The sequence below is a fragment of the Capricornis sumatraensis genome, chromosome 7 (assembly GCF_032405125.1).
Source record: "Capricornis sumatraensis isolate serow.1 chromosome 7, serow.2, whole genome shotgun sequence".
Lineage (NCBI taxonomy): Eukaryota > Metazoa > Chordata > Mammalia > Artiodactyla > Bovidae > Capricornis > Capricornis sumatraensis.
This window is the reverse complement of record NC_091075.1, coordinates 25412241-25429366: the sequence shown is the minus strand read 5'-3', so window position 1 is coordinate 25429366 and position 17126 is coordinate 25412241. Positions and strand designations below refer to the sequence as shown.

Sequence of the window (17126 nt, the reverse complement as noted above, 5' to 3'; positions counted from 1 at the left end):
GTTTTATGTAGTTATTACAATCAGTTATTAAGAAAACAAGGTTGTCTTATCTCAGGTTAAAGCTATTAAAGGAGTTAATTTTTAGCTACTTTTTAAAAGCAGCTAAATAATTTAAATAAAATTTTAAATCCTGTTTTTTCTAATGCGCATTTCCATATATGGTATGTTGGTTAGGAGGTTAAAAATTATTCCACAGAGAGTAATTTTCACCAGATACCTAGGACCACAAGTATAATGTTGGCTAATATATCTTCTGAAAAGTACTAAATATAAAAAGCAACATCATACAAAGACTCAATCCTGTTATTTAAAAACAATATTATTACATTTTCAATGCAGTGTTACTTTTAATTACAGTGGGAAATGGCAGCCCTTTCCAGTATTCATGCCTGGAAATCCCATGGAGAGAGAGCCTGGCAGGCTACATACAGTCCCTGGGTTTGCAGAGTCGAACACAATGGAGTGACTGAGCACAATTTTAATATCATATTTTTTCATGGGGCTAATATTGGAGGTGAATTAAAAGTAAAATGCCAGTATTTTTTCTTAAAATTCTTTGATTGAGGTCTTTGAAGGTAAGACTAGAAGCTCCCACTTATTTTTCGCTGGAGACTGTATATGTTGTTTGACTTTAGCTAATGATAGCTTCAGGAATTGTTCTGTACAAGTTTTTTCCTGCCTTCAAACCACTGATAAAGAGAAGCCACGTCATGAATGCCCCAAGCATCAAATTCCTTATGATGGATTCATGAACATATTCATTGGAGAAAACAGTCACATAGAACACTTTTCAGTTTATAACTGACATCCTGTCTCTTTGTATCTTCACAGCAAACTTTCAAGGCAACCATCATTATGATCCCCCTTTGATTTGGGCTTCCCTGATAGCTCAGCTGGTAAAGAATCCACCTGCAATGCAGGAGACCCTGGTTCGATTCCTGGGTCAGGAAGATCTGCTGGAGAAGGGATAGTCTACTCACTCCAGTATTCTTGGGCTTCCCTGCTGGCTTAGCTGGTAAAGAATCCACCTGCAATGCAAGAGACCTGGTTTCAATCCCTGGGTTAGGAAGATCCCCCAAAGAAGGAAATAGCTACCCGCTCCAGTATTCTGTCCTGGAGAATTCCATGGACGGTATAGTCCATAGGGTTGCAAAGAGTTGGACACAACTGAGTGACTTTCACTTTGACTTAGATCCAAGACCCTAGAGCTTGTAATTAGAATGTGTCAAATTCTTCCATGGACAGGTTTCCTGGGCTTTTAAGATTCTTATCTTTGTTCTACATTCTTCCCCAATTATTTCAAAAATTGGATTATAGGAGTGATACATTTTAATCATTATTTACTAGTGTACAGTCTGAGTTGAGAAAACTCAGATCCAACTCCAACATGATAAGTATAATCTGATACACTGGGAAATGAAAAGCGAAATGTTTTCTTTCTAGCACAAGACCAACTTTAGAAAGAGTTGAGAAAAGAGGTAGGTGGAGAAACAAAGAGAGTTAACAGCTCAGGAAATCAGTTCATAAAAGTAAGATAGCTGACACATTCTGCTAAAAATGAAACACTGTACATGTGTTCCCCACACACTTAATCTGGTTTCACCTAGGATACTGTCAGTGAAACAGAAGTCATGAAGTCAGAATCTCAAAACCATTCTTCACAAGGGAAAAGGAAAGTCTTGGAGATTTTAAAGTTAATGCCAGGCATGTTAGCATTCATAATTCTTGGGTTAAACTAACTGAAATAAGCTAAAACTCGGCAGGCAGGTAATCTCAGGCTCTCCTTTGGTTTCTCCTCATAAGCCTACCCAAAACAATTGCTGAATCTTCTTATAATAATACCTTTTTATTCTGCTCTTAACCATTTGTCTTCGTCCCTACCTCCTAAGTTTTCCCACTAAAATATCCATTAAGTAAGCTAAAAAATTTTGATCAGATTCTTACTAAACAGAAAGGAGACTAATTCTTCCTTAGTTCATGAGCATGAATCTCAGAACAACATAGAGAATTGACAGTTTTTCAGTCAATAACTGAAATAATCTCCATTTTTATTGTTTTCATTAATACTTTAACACCTGTCAAAAGGAAACATTTAAAAGATTTTTCTCATCGTCTGGCAGAGAGAGCCATCAAAATTCTCTTCAACTTATTAATTGATCACAGTATATAGTATCTTTGTCTTCCAAATAAACTGCTGTTAGAATATTTTAATATGTTCTTATAAAAATATGTAAAGATTTTTCTGAATATGAAAACCATAAAAGACTACTGAATAAAGACTATTTATTAACCATAAAATATTAATTCTTGGAAAATTAATCTTCAAGCCATTGATTTTCTATGCCATCTTTTATTTCATGAACCCTACTTTCAATATCCTTTATCAAGGAATGAGGTTCATGTTGGCATATAAAAATCAAGAAAGCCAGACTGAGACTTAGTATAAGAAGCTAAACAATGGTCCTTTTGGCTATTCCCCTCTGTCATTTTCAGAGAAATCGATTTTAGACAAAATACCTGGTTCAATCCCTATAAAAGGTAAAATGACTTCAAATTAAAAAAAAAAAAATTTGAGAACACTAGGCTTGAGAAACACAAGCTTTCAAGTATTTGATATTTGAGGCTTAGTTTTATGATTTGATTTCCTGATGTTAAATCATTCATAATCTATGTGGAAAGTAGTTATATGCCTATTTGTATGTTTTCAAAGAATGCCATGTCTTTAACAAACTTATTCTAAGAAGTTAACAATTACAGACTGAAGGAGAATATGTTAGTAAATTACATGATTCGCTTTTCTCGTTTGGGAATTTATAGAGTAATATACAAATTATTTGGGGGCTGGAAATTCAAGCAACTGACAAATGGACACCAATAATATTGTATAAAATATAAATAATTACCATTCAAATATTTTATAAGCAGGGAAATTGTTGGAAGGCCAAATGGAGAGAAGTCAAAGTTGGTGTGATTTCAGTGCAAGATATGAAACAGGAAGTGATTCCGAAGAAGAAAAGAAAGAAGATGAAAAGGATCGGGAAGAGGAGGAAGACCCATACACTTTTGCTGAGATTGATGACAGTGAATATGACACAATACTGGCCAATAGGAGTATAAAGAAAAAAAGTGGAAGTCGTTCATTCATTATGAACAGACCTCCTGCCCCCACACCACGACCCACAAATATCCCTCCGAAGGAGGAAACTACACCTTACATAGCGCAAGGTAATTTGTTTTATTATTGCTGTTACTGTTTGTTTGTGTATGTGTTTTTGGAGAATGTCCTGTCTTTTGGTAGGATCTAAAACCTCAAAGACTAAAAGTATGTTTTAGAGTCATAGTTAAGTTGTATTGGCCCATTTTTTAATTTAAACACACAACAGATAAAGAAAATAAGGACAATGTGTGGGGTTCTGGTTTGTAATTGTTCATTAAGAAGGATAATTTTGACTATGAAACCATAGTATGTGCAAAGAAATACTGTTTGGTGCTTCTCCCGTAATTCTATGAGAGGAAGCTCAATTCCCATGAGTAACGTGCACCACAAGAAAAACGCAGATACTTTACTTTTGCCCCTCTTCCATTCACAATAACTTTAAAAAATCTAAACAATTTTGAATACTAGAATCTTAGATATGCAATGCAAGTGTCTTTGATAACTGTACTTCACCCCCAATGATTAAGATTCACTTCATCCATGATAGAATTTTTGCTTCATTTTAGATTTCAATTCTTTGTCATTCTCAGTTAAATCTAAATATAAAAAACATAAAAAATCCTTGGAGCTTTCTTATATCTATAACCCCAATAAGATGTGTTGACTTTGCTATTATTTCCTAACATTCTTGTGCACTCTGGTTTGGTGCATTCCATGAGTCACTGGTATCTAAGACATGACTTTTATTCATCAGTGTATCATAGACGCATGTACTCAACCCCACTTCTGGGGTTAGATACCACCCTAGGGACTGAAAATGTGAAGTAAACCATTGTTTCCATCCTTGAGGTGTTCTAAGCAACAGCTATCCAAATAAATGTATAGTACAATTTGACCTTTTATTAGAGATTTTTGAATAAAATATTTGGGATTAATCAACTAAAATGAGAGGCAATATATTATACATTCAAATAATCTAAACGAACTACACAAGCAGAACATTTAAATATATACCACAGATTCGCTCAAAAAGAACACAGTTATTCATCTGTGATCAGTATGTGCAAAAGAAACCATTCTATTGTGTAAGTAGTATGTACTGAGAGATTTGTATAAGAAAATTGAGCAAGTTTTTCCATTATAGTTTATACCTACTTAACAGTGACGTGCTGATAATGTTTGACACTATTAAAAAAAATAGAAACCAATAACAAATTAATAAAGATTTCAGCTAAAATAAAATGTCAGCTGGAACAATTATTAGATTATTAAGGCAAGGGATAAGTTGTAATTAGAATTTTTCACATTGTCTAACATAGTGGCTTTAGGATATTACATACAGGCCTTCATATCAGCAGATTCCACATCTAAGGATTCAACCAACTGCACCTCAAAAATATTCAATAAGAGAAAATTCCAGAAAGTACCACAAAGCAAAGCTTGAGTTTGCCTCCAGGGCAACTGCTTACATAGCATTTATATTGTATTTTCAGCTAATTACATAGCATTTACATTGTATTAGGTATTATAAGTAATCTAGAGGTGATTCGCAGTAGACAAGAGAATGTACATAGGTTATAGACAAATACTGTAGCACTTCATAAAAGAGACTTGAAAAGTGAAAGTGTGAGTCTCTCAGTCGTGTCCAACTCTTTGCAACCCCACGGACTGTTGCAAGAGGCTCCTCTGTCCGTGGAATTCTCCAAGCAAGGATACTAGAGAGGGTAGCCATTCCCTTCTCCAGGGGACCTTCCCAAGCCAGGGATCGAACCCCAGTCTTCTGCATTGTAGGAAGACTTTACCATCTGAGCTGCTAGGGAAGCCCAAAAGAGACTTGAGCATCTGCAGATTTTGGTATGGAGGAAGGAGGTCACGGAACTAATTTCCTGTAGAACCTGAGGGACAGTGTACTAGCTCTTTGACAAAGTTGTTAAATCCCAATACATTTTTTTCTTTTAAAGAGAGAAGGTAGACATAATTTAATGAAAGAATTTGGTTGTATCCTAGAAATTTCTGAACAGGTACATCATCTTCTGCATCTCAGTCTTTAGGGAGTTCTCAGGACCACAAAGACCATGTTGTGTTTCTCTACTTTTGGCCCTTTATCTTCTCGCCCTTCTGCCAACTGTCATATTCTTGTTTTCCATGAATTCATTCTTGTGTTCTATTTTTTTCTGTATCATCCATTTCTCTTTGTTTACTGGTAGTGGGGGCAATGAAGTTTAATTTCTTTGTCATGGCTTTTCTCTCACTTTGCTTTGATTCTAATTTATAAATTTCTGTGATATTGATTTCTCTTTAGCTCTCATATCATCTGTATTATCTTTGCCTGTTGTTTGTCGGTTTGGGCTGGAACTCTTGATACCTCCATGAGCCAGGTGGCTCTTCCTTACTGTGCTTTCACGTTGAAGAATGAGGCACCAAAGCCTAGATGGAAGCTTTTCCTGCTCACTTGTGGACTGCGCTGTAGGGCAGTGATGTAACCAGCCTTTTCACTGAATTATCCCAAAGTGTAAGTTTTGGTAGATCTAGTCTCCTGTTTTTCAATATCTAGAATAAATTCCAGCTAATTGTAACCTAATTTATATACCTGCTTTCCAGTACTCTGAGATCAGAGTCTGGGAAGGAGATGGAAATCTCACCACTCAGCACGTGCTATTGAACTTACTCTCCCCGTGTTCAGTCCAGCGTCTGAAACTCCTTTCATCCACTGCGCCTGGTGTGCCATGGTCCTTCTCATCACTTTCCCCAAGAACAAACTGCTCATCCTAGAGGACTGCCTTGTTTCACTGAAGAATGGATTAGAAGCAATGCCTGCTTTAGACTGCCAACCAAGCTCCATGTTCTATAAGAGCGTTGGGATGGTTCTCCTTCTCACTCATAGCTTTATTAATTATATAAAGTTTTATTAAGAACCAGATGATAAATTCTTTCTGTGTATTAATAACTCAAATCCCCTACATAACCATGGTACAATTTGCCTTTTATACAGACACACAGAAACTTTAAAGGATCTTAAAAATCTTGAGTTTCTAAGAAATTTAAAGGCTGTTTATCTCACCTACTCATCCCAAGTCCAACACCTATCAATATTTACAGGAAATCTTTCATTCAATTACACAATCAAATTTGTTCTCACAGCATTTGTGTTATATGCAGACAGGGATCACTGTTATGTGATTTATTTTGGTTTTGTTTTGCACTTAAGTACATACAAGCAAGTATGATTATTTTCCCTATATTTCAAAGCAGTAGCAAAAACTGAACTATAAATGAGGTCATCAAAGTCCCTTTCCATTATTTCTTCCCTTTCTCTTTTCCTGGGATATACTTGCTGGCCTCTTCCTTTTATGCTATTGATTGTTGATCATATTGTTCTCACATTAGGAAAACATTACCTCATCATCCAGTTCTTTTTTGATGTTCTTTGCATTCCATGGGATAAGTGTCTTTCATCACGGCTTCCTTTTTTCTTTCCTAGCTCAGGCAACTCTATTAAATAGAATATCCACCATTTCCCGGAAGGCCATCCATTCAATTTGAAGAATATTAGTTTGCTCTAGTTCTTGCCAGAGCACAGAAGCAATAGCATAATGTTGGCACATCCGGGGTGTGTTAAAGTATCCAAAAGAGAAGGGTGTGGAGTGGGGGATGGAAGAAGAATGCAGATGCCCAACTTACTGTTTCAAAAACTCAAGAAAGTAATAGCAAAGTGACTAGGCAAATAAACCAGAGAGATACAGGAAAATCATGTTGGCTTCTGTGGGATAATAGAATATGTGTGTGTGTGTGTGTGTGTGTGTGTGTGTGTGTGTGTGTGTTTAGTTGCTTAGTCATGTCTGACTCTTTGCCCAGGAATTGAACTCACATCCCTTGCATCTCCTGCACTGCAGGCAGATTCTTTACCACCGAGCCACTGAGGAGGCCCCATCCAAGTGATTAGAAGCTTGAAATTTTCACTCTCTAGAGAAGGGAGAAGGACTTAAAGTGGACGAAGGATCAATCATGACTGTGTGGGGAGACCTCCATAAAGTGCTGATATTACGGGTTTTCAGGAGCTTCCACGTTGACAAACACATAGAAAGGATGACATGCCCCCAGATGCCCACAGACTCTCTTGTGCCAGAGACTCCCAGACTTTGCGCTATGTATCTCTTTATCTGGCTGTTCATATGCATCCTTTATCATATTCTTCAATAAACTGGGAAATAAGTGTTTCCCTGAGTTCTGTGAGCTACTCCAGCATTTTAATAGAACCCGAGGGAGGTTGTAAGAATCTCCAATCTGTAACCAAATCAGACAGAAGTTGTAGGAAACCTCGGGACTGGCACCTGCAGTAGAATGGAAGCAGGCTTGTGGGCCTGAGCTCTTAATCTGTTGATCTGACACAATGTCCAGGTAGATAGTCTCAGAATTGAATTAGAATGATGGAAGTTGTGGTATATTCATACAGGGTTGTAGGACTTGGTGGGGGGGAAAGCCCACACATTTGGTGACCAGAAGTGTCTGAAATGAAGGGTGAGAGTGGTGTGAGATGGAGGAGACACACAGGAAGAAAGTTGGGTTTTCCCAATACTGCTTTGAAGGTAGGATTCAGATTCACCTGATAATACCTAAGCAAAAAACTTCATATATCTGAGATTCAAATTCCTCATTGTAAGTTGGGAGCAGAAATAATATGTACCTTAAGGATTGTTTGGACTTCCCAGGTGTCTCAAGTGGTAAAGAAGCCACCTGCCAATGCAGAGATGCAAGAGACATGGGTTCGATCCATGGATCAGGAAGATCTCCCGGTGGGGAGGGGGGGGGGGCGGGCTTGGAAACCTACTCTAGTAATTTTCCCTGGAGAATCCCATGGACAGAGGAGCCTGACAGACTGGGGTCACAAAGAGTCAGACACAACTTAACTGACGGAGCACAGAAGCAAGTACAAATAAATGACAAAAGTGACAAGAATCACATCAATGTGGGTAGAACAGGAGACATCACTAGCACTACAGAGGATGATCAGAAGAATATACCAATCTACTAATTTCTAAATTTCCCATTTTAAACTAAGCATGCTAAGTACTCCTGTTTGAAGAGGGGAGCCCATACATAATGGGACAAACTTCTAGAATATTCACTTACAACTAAGCATTCTAACTTCTTTCATGCAGCATAACATATCAGTCAGAAAATCTATTTCCACCGTCACCACTATCCCGTCCACAGAAATGTAGCTTATTAATACAAAATTGAATCCATGGTTCGTTTTATCAAGAGATATGTTCCTGGGTTCTTAAAATTCTATTCTTGTTATACTAAACCTAATTTTATGTTAACAACCAAAAAAGAATAACTCATTTTTCTTAATGAAAATTTTTAGAGTCTGCCTGCTTCTAAATGCCGTATTCTTTCCATCTTTTGCGCCCTATAACATTGAAAAGGATCAGATTCATTAAGCTTCAAGAATATAGAGGAATTGACAAGGATTTACAATCCTTAGTGACAGAATTCTTGATTTAAGACTAATCAAGGAAACAAAGTGAGATCTTTTCATAGTATAGATAGATTGGTAATAAAACTGTATCCATAAATCATGCAAAGAGATGACTGCCTATTGTGGAAAATTTTTCAATGTCAATGAACAATTTCCCATTTTCCCCTCACACAATTAATAAAACCAAGATCATTCTTCAGAGTCTGTGTTGCTGATTTGGGGTAGAATATAATTTCCCTTTCAATTCTCAATTGCTACTGAGTTGCCCTTGGCATTTTACAGTGCAACAAAGTTGTATATGACCTTTTTGAGAGCTACTCAGCTACTGGGACCCTAAAATGTCAAGTACAACTCAGTTGCTCAGAAATTTTCCACTTGCAATTCACTTGTACTTGAAATTGATCACATCCAATGCAATTGAAATGCAAGCAGAGAAGAAGAAAAAAAAAAAGCCTGTAGAATCACTCAGGAAAATTAATCCATATCATTGTAAATGTGACAGAATGGAATGGCTTTTATCTCATTGTTATTATTCAGTCACTAGGTTATGTCTGGCTGTTTGAACCCCATGGACTGTGGCACACCAGGCTTCCCTGTCCTTCATCAACTTGGAGCTTGCTCAAACTCATGTCCACTGAGTCGGTGATGCCATCCAACCATCTCATCCTCTGCTATCCTCTTCCCCTCCTGCCCTCAATTTTTCCTGGCATGAGAGTCTTTTCCAGTGAATTGGTTCTTTGAATCAGGTGGCCAAAGTATTGGGGCTTCAGCTTTAGCATTATTATCTATCCTCATTAGTGAAGAGATAGGGCACATGTATTAAAGTAAGCCTTAGATCAAGTGCCTTGCATTCTATTCTCTGGCCCAGTGACTTTGTCCAAAACTTAATCTTCAGGACTTAGTATATCACAGGTGTTCTCGGGATAGAAGGACATATGTATCATTTGTAAGATATGGATAGAGTTCTGGTGCAGCTCTGCAAAAGAACAGTTGTTCAAGCTGTGCTTACACGGAGAATTCTGGTCTTTACCTCTTAAAGTACAATACTCTTGTGTACCTGAAGAATCACTTTAGTCATGTCCGACTCTTTGCGCCCCTATGGACTATAGCCTGACAGGCTCCTCTGTCCATGGGGATTCTCCAGGCAAGAATACTGGAGTGGGTTGCCATGCCCTCCCCCAGGGGGATCTTCCCAACACAGGGATCAAATCTGTGTCTCTTTATACTAGAATCTCTGTTAAATTTGTATTTTAATAAGAAGTCCGATTGACCTAGAGTAGTAGTTCTTAACTGGTGGTGATTTGCCTTCCAGGAGACATTTGGAGACATTTGGCAATATTTAGAGACATTTTTGATTGTCATGGCTAAGACATAGATGTTACTAGCATATATGCCAGGCCCCAAAATGTGTCTCAACAAGTTTAAGAGGATAGAAATTATATCGAGCATTTTTTCCAACCACAGTGGTATGAAAGTAGAAATCAATTACAGGGGAGAAACGGGAAAAACACAAACATATGGAGGCTAAGCAACATGCTACTAAAAAAAACAACGTGTTAATGAAGAAGTCAGAAAATAAAATGCAATGAAAATAAAAACACAGCTTTCCAAAATCTATGGGACGCAGCAAATGCAGTTCTAAGAGGGAAGTTTATAGCAATACAGATCTACCATAAGAAACAAGAAAATCTCAAATAACCCTGTCCTTTTGAAATTTTCAATCTGCATTTTTGTAGTTTGAACCTTATTGGCAGAACTAGTATTTAATGTTTATTCAGAGTGAGAGTGACCTGGTCTTACTAGTTACTTATCCAGTTCAGTTCAGTTCAGTCGCTCAGTCATGTCCGACTCTTTGCGACCCCATTAGGACTGCAATATTTCCTGATATAAAGCAAAAAAAAAAAAAAAAGAAGCCAGAGAACCAAAAGGTAAACTCATCACAGCTTCTAGTGGATGGCGGTGACTTCCTAACAACCCAAACCACTTCTCTTTGCTTTTCATTTTTTCTTTTGGCCTTGCAACTTGTGGGATCTTAGTTCCTCAACCAGGGATAAAAAAAATCAATGTCCCTAACCACTGGACCACCAGGGAAGTCCCCAAACCACTTCCCTTAGACACAAAAGAAAAATTACTAGGGACATCACTAATGTCTACACTAATATCCTTTTTTATTGAATACAGATGTTCAAAAAGTAAAGTCAAATAGTGAGCCCACATGAAATCCTATGGGAAGAAATTAGCCCCCAGTGCTCTGTAAGCAGTAGGTATTCAGTAAATGTTGCCTGCCTGGTTCAAGAGGAAGACAGACCTGCCTGCCCAGTAGTGGAATGGAGACTTCGCTAAACACTCATTATAATGGACTCAAGCTCTAATGCCACAGAATTCCATAAACCAACTGCTGTCATTCTCTGAATGTCCAAACTCCCTTAATAAGAAACATTTCAAGAACAGAAACATTCTTATTTGCATCAAAAAGGATAAATATGCAAATCAAAGCAGTTTGTATTCTACCTAAATAAAAATTAAGTTCCTTAGAAGTAGAAAATGTAATTTATAGTGAAATTTCCTGGTTTGGGAGAAGATTTTTATGTGAACACATCTATCAGACTTAAAAGTTTCCATTACAAACTGGAAAGAAAATTAATGTTTTCTCCTTAAGAAGCCAAAGCATTCATTGATATTTCCATTGAATTAGAATTTCTGTACTATTTTCCTTCATGCAGATATGTACTTCGCAACTTCCCATCACTACCAATCTCCCAAGTACGCCGTAATCACCTCTGTGACTTCACGTGTGCTGCCTGACCATTTGCAGATCTTCACCATCCTCTTCTCCCCACAAAATCCCGCAACTCCTGGCTCTGTGTCTGCCAGTCAGTAAACTGCTTTCAGATGAAAGACCTTCATATCACGTGGCTGATGTGACTATTTCTGTTTGTGACCATGCCACCCCTCACACACCTATTCAAATGTGGTGACCTGCGTTCGATAAATTTGTTGAAATTGGCAACCCACAACTATTGCTAACAGAATGAAATGGTGCTTTTAAGCTGACAGGAGTGCTCAATCTATCTTGATCCGTTTGCAAAGAGGCTGCATCTCTTCCCTGAGCTTCGATTTGATTCGTTAGTATGACTACTTACAGGGTTAGAACATTCTGTTCCCTGCCTTTGCTGGCTAGACAGGAGCTGTTTACATTGCTTGTCTTTACCTCACTCTGCCTTTTTGTCATCAGCATGCTCAGGGTACAGACTGGGGAACAAGGCAGGCAGAGTAGGGCTGTGGAGGTTGCATTATGGCCCCTGCCCTTCCTGCCTGTTTCTCATCTCTGTCCTCTCATCAGTAGGCATTAATGACACGTTTGACTCTTGCTTAAAATAAGACACCAAAAATGGAGGACAGAATGAAAACTGACCATGTCTTGTTTACCTTCGCATCCTTAGGACCTAGCACAGCACTTAGCTACATGGTTACCAATCTAATGAAAGTTGGCAGAGTGATTAATAAATGCTACTATACTAAGGACCTGAAGCACAATACCAATCTGTATATTTCATATCAAATCCCTGGTTTCAGGAACTATCAACAGTGATAGGTATACAGCTCCAAACATTTCATTTCACACTTCTAATGGTTATGGAACATCAAGGGCTTTGTGGTTTATAATTCATTTCCTTATGAATGCACTTGGCTATTGCACAGACTTTCCATTACCTTAGCCACTTATAAAATAATTCCAAATAAGCTTTATCAGATTTTCAAAGAAGGGCAGCCCTGGAAGAATCTGTTTGCTTGAAATAGGCCACTAATGAGGTTGACATGAAGAATGTTCTTGCAGAAGCAACCTGGAAAGACAAATAGTGCAAGTGAATTCGTTATATTTCACCTTCTCTTCCTCCTCTGCTCTTCTGATAGTTCTGCTTTGCTTAATATTTTGAATATTTAATACTATGCAAATTTTTCCCATTCAGTATCATTTCTATTCTAGAGAAAATTTTACGGAAGTCATTCTATCAACATTTAAAATGTGGGTTGGTATTTGGGGCATATGCATTGTTTGAGATTATTTTGAGCCTCAAAAATTGTTTTTCTTCCTTTATGGACTTTTTTAATGTTTAAAGGTACTGAAAGATACTAATAATGCATTCATTATTCTTTCTCTTTAAATCCCAATTTTAGGTAGGAAGAGAAAAATAAGGTTTCACTCAGTCAGAGAATCATCAAAATTGACGTTATGTCATAATTGCCTTGACAGCATCGTTTGAACACTGACGCAATAAAATACTGTCAAGAATAATATTCTCCAAGATTTCAAACACATGGGGACAGGGCCACCTCCATATATTACAAAAAACTAACATTAGTCTGTGACTTAACTTTCTATTGTTTCTGTTCATCTAAACCTCCACTAAAAAGAATTCCTTCCTCAAAACCATGCATTTTATTTAAATTCATGTGCACTTAAGAATTTATCCAGGAATTGTTTGGCCTGATGGGCTTGGGAAAAAAGAATTGGTAGCATTTTAGCATGTCAGAACTGAGTAAGACCCTAGAGATCATCTCATCTTAGCCTTAACTTCATTGGCAAAGGAAATAAAGGCCTGAGGGAAAAAGTCATTTTCCCATGTCATGCATGTTGTTAATATTAAGATAAAGCTACACTCCTTCCACTGTTCCAAGTTGATTACCATTCTGGTATTTAGATTTTTTTTCAGTTACTGTATGTTTAGAACAGACTTTCATCTTACCACAAATCCTGTTGTACAAAAACAATACTTTCATATCTGAACCTGAGTGATCCATACTCAATGTTTGGTTCTCCCTATAACATGAATTTTCTAGTTGTCTCCTGGAAATGTTATGCATTTTATGCTTAAAATGCATAAAGCTTTCTAGGACCAAGATTTTGTTGGCAGACATAATTTAAATGTTTCAGCTAATGTTTACTGCAAAAAGAAAGATTAACAAATTCTGGAATTTATATCTTTTCCTAAGGCTAATAGAGCATGTGTCATTGGTATGCGTGTTTGTACTGGTCGTCCTTTGGGTGGGTTGGCTCTTTCTTCAGGAAACAAGTTAATATAAGTATCTTCCCAAGATAAACTCATATTCAAAAACACCTCCTAACTTTCATAGCAATGAGAAATGGTGTGTTCGGAAATATGTTAATTGCTAATTGAGCTCTTGTAAGGAAATGAGGTTTGTCTGTAGGTGGAAGGAGGGAAGCAGTTGTAGTGGATGGAGCCAGAGATGAGTTAGGAGGGAATTTTAAGGGAGATTAGACAGACAGAGGGTCTTCGCAGTGGCTCAGTGGTAAAGAATCTGCCTGCCAACGTAGACGTGGATTCATTCGATCCCTGAATCGGGAAGATCTCCTGGAGAAGGGAACAGCTACCCGTTCCAGTAGTCTTGCCTGGAAAATCCCGTGGACAGAGGAGCCTAGCAGGCTACAGTCCATGGGGTCGCAGACAGTCAAACACAACTTAGCAACTAAACAACAATACTATGGAGCATGACTTAGTGCCTGTCCTTCTCTTAAAGAGTTCTGTGATCAGCACACTCATCATCCTCCTCCTCAGAGCATCCTATCCTCTACCCCAATCCTACACCCCATTTCACGATGTTATAGCTACAATAGCTGCTTAAATGTCAACATTAAATACACTGCTGTAACTTCTCAATCTAGGAACTGAGACTGTTTACCTGTTTAACATTTCCTATATTTCACAAAGTCTGTATATTTATTGTCAGCAAAATGTATTTCAACAAAATATAAGGTGATTTTTAACAAATTAATGCCAAAAGCTGGAAAAAGTAATTCTATTTACCAGTACTCTATCAGAGCTTCACAATTTATCAGAGTTCTTAAAGCTTATCAACAAATGTGCGTTTTATTGGACAAATTTGTTTTCTGACTTTATCTTTGGATGCAGATGTTTATCCATTTTAATGATTCCATATTACAGCTATTTTTTGTCTGAGATAGTCTCAGTTCCTGTCTTAACAATATTGGTGAAAAGACCCAGTGTGTCTACATGTTATTCAAATTTCAAAAGTGTTTTATTTTTTCAAGACTTTTAGAACTGGCCAATGAAAAAAATCAAGCACCACTTATAAAAAATGCTTTTATTATCCTAAAATATATTCGTACACCATATATCCATCAGTATATTTTATTTGAGAAAAAATGTAAGCCACAAATCCCAGAACTTGCCAGTAAGTTATATTTAGCACGTTTTCCAAATACTAACTTGAAGCATAAAATTGATTTGCAAGCAAAAATGTTATTTCATGTGTGTAATTTCTCTTAAACACATCATACACTGAAACTATATTTGCTTCTCCTATTTGAAGGAAGACAGTAGGGCAGGGTACCCTTTCTATTGACAACAGCTGGCAAAGTATATATGCATAATAAATAATAGTTGATTTGATATGGTTTAGGGAACATTCTTGGGGCTTCCCAGGTAGCACTAGTGGTAAAGAACCCACCTGCCAATGCATGACACATAAGGAATGTGGGTTCAGTCCCTGAGTCAGGAAGATCCCCTGGAGGACTCCAGTATGCTTGCCTGGAGAATCCCCATGGACAGAAGAGCCTGGTGGGCTACAGTCCATAGGGTCACAAAGAGTCAGACACAACTGAAGTGACTTAGCATGCACACACAAAGGGAACTTCCTTAAATTTGAAAAAGTGCTATCTGAATTCCTCACAGATATGACCTTGATATTAGATCAGTTTAAAGAATACTAAAATCAAAGAAGCCAAAATACTGCTGGGATGCATCTCCCAAGCAGAGTGGTCAAGCGCCATCCATCCAGTTGGAACATGCTGGGAGCCACCACGGGAGATCCCACCCATGACAAAGTCATGTGGAAGAGAACTGTTAAGCAAGGCTTCAGAACTCAAGGGGCTCCCTAGGCTTTCTCGAGCATCTACCCCCAAACCAGAATCTGTCTGTTTTACTGTTTCATGACTTTCGCCAACTCCTCTGACATTAACAGGGGGCTAACCCTGACCACCTTTCAGTGGAGAAAATCAACTTAGGGCTATAGCTAATGTCTCCTGGACATGAGAGGAATATTTCAAATCAAACCCCCTCTGTTAGCATTCTAGCTTGCTCGGCAGGTATATCGAGACCCTTGCAGCTACGCATGTGATTATTTAGAGCCTCCCAACTGTGAGAGGCACAGAAAGCCTAAAACATAGAGCCTTTCAAAGGGTTAAAAGTTATTAGAGTAGTGCTGATGTAGGATTTCATTATTGGGCCAATGCTTGTTGCTAAGTTCCCATATCTCTTATCCACTGTGCACCTGGGAATGCATTAGTTAACATAGTGAGAATGTAAGAAAAACAAGTGTAGCCTTGAATTTAACCATATCAGACTTTTGAGCTAATTGGTTCTTTCTTGTAACTCACTGCACCTTGCTCTGTGAAAAACGTATCTCTGTTTGGCATTTTCTGAGGCTGACATAGATTAGAAATATAAAGAAAAAACACTTTGAGGGAAAATAAGTTTTCTGGTTGAGCAGCCTTTATCAAAAGAGGGTCATAAAATGTTCACAGGCCTCCAAGGCCAGAAGATACTGTACACAACATCTTTTGTGGAAAAGGTATGTAGAAAAATCCTGGTTTCGATAAGGGCAAAACTGCTGGAATGTTGGGCTGACTCTGTATGACCTTGCATCTTCCATTTCCCTGTATATACAAAAAAAGTATATAAGTACCTTTCGAAAATAAAGCTATGGATCTCGCTCATCGAAACAGCTTAGTCTCCTCATGTCAATCATTTTCCTCCTCTTACTCTCTCTTTCAGGCTAGTTCCCATCTGGAGTGCAGAGGTCCGCTGTGTCTACTTATTTGCCTGGGTTTCTAAGACCTGAACGGGAAGGCGCCCTGCGTCTTCACTCCCTCAGGAGACCAGGAGGGCACCTGCGGCCTTACATAGATGGTGCAAGTCTCTTGTCTTGATACTTTATTGATTTTCTGTATAAACCAAGGAACATCAGCCTCTTTTCTTCTCTCCTCTATTTTCTTATCTACAACATTCTTTCCATCCCTGACGCCGTTCCTCCTTCCGGTTTCCCTGGATCCTGTGGGGGCTGGACTCTGGCAGGAACACTTCCACTCCTGTGTGCCTCGGTCGGGCTACCCCAGGCATCTGTTTGGGGAGCAGAGACACAAGCATATGGGAAATGCTAAGGTTCTTTCTCTTTTTGGCCACACCACGTGGCATGTGGGATCTTAGTTCCCTGACCAGGGACTGAACTCACGCTTCTTGGATTGGAAGTGTGAAGTCTTAACCACTGGACCACAGGAAAGTCCAGCCCTAAGGTTCTTTTTAATCCTCTCTCTAGGGCTTCTTCTTTGCTGTTTTTCTTTTGACAGAACATACTTACTCTACAGTTTCTTTCAGAGTGTTTCATTACATTTAGTTCTCGATATGCTGTTTTGCTGACTTTGTCTCACTGTGGTTTGTTTCCTTG

The 17126-nt window shown here is 38.2% G+C and overlaps 1 protein-coding gene across 1 annotated transcript in view; it reads left to right on the top strand.

Annotated features, from left to right (window-relative positions):
• The window catches only part of BANK1 (B cell scaffold protein with ankyrin repeats 1), a 323758-nt gene that overhangs the window by 274040 nt on the left and 32592 nt on the right, over window positions 1-17126 (top strand). Inside the window, exon 10 of the mRNA XM_068975577.1 lies at window positions 2926-3225. Coding sequence (XP_068831678.1) covers window positions 2926-3225 — 300 coding nt within the window. The remainder of the gene's footprint in view (window positions 1-2925; window positions 3226-17126) is intronic.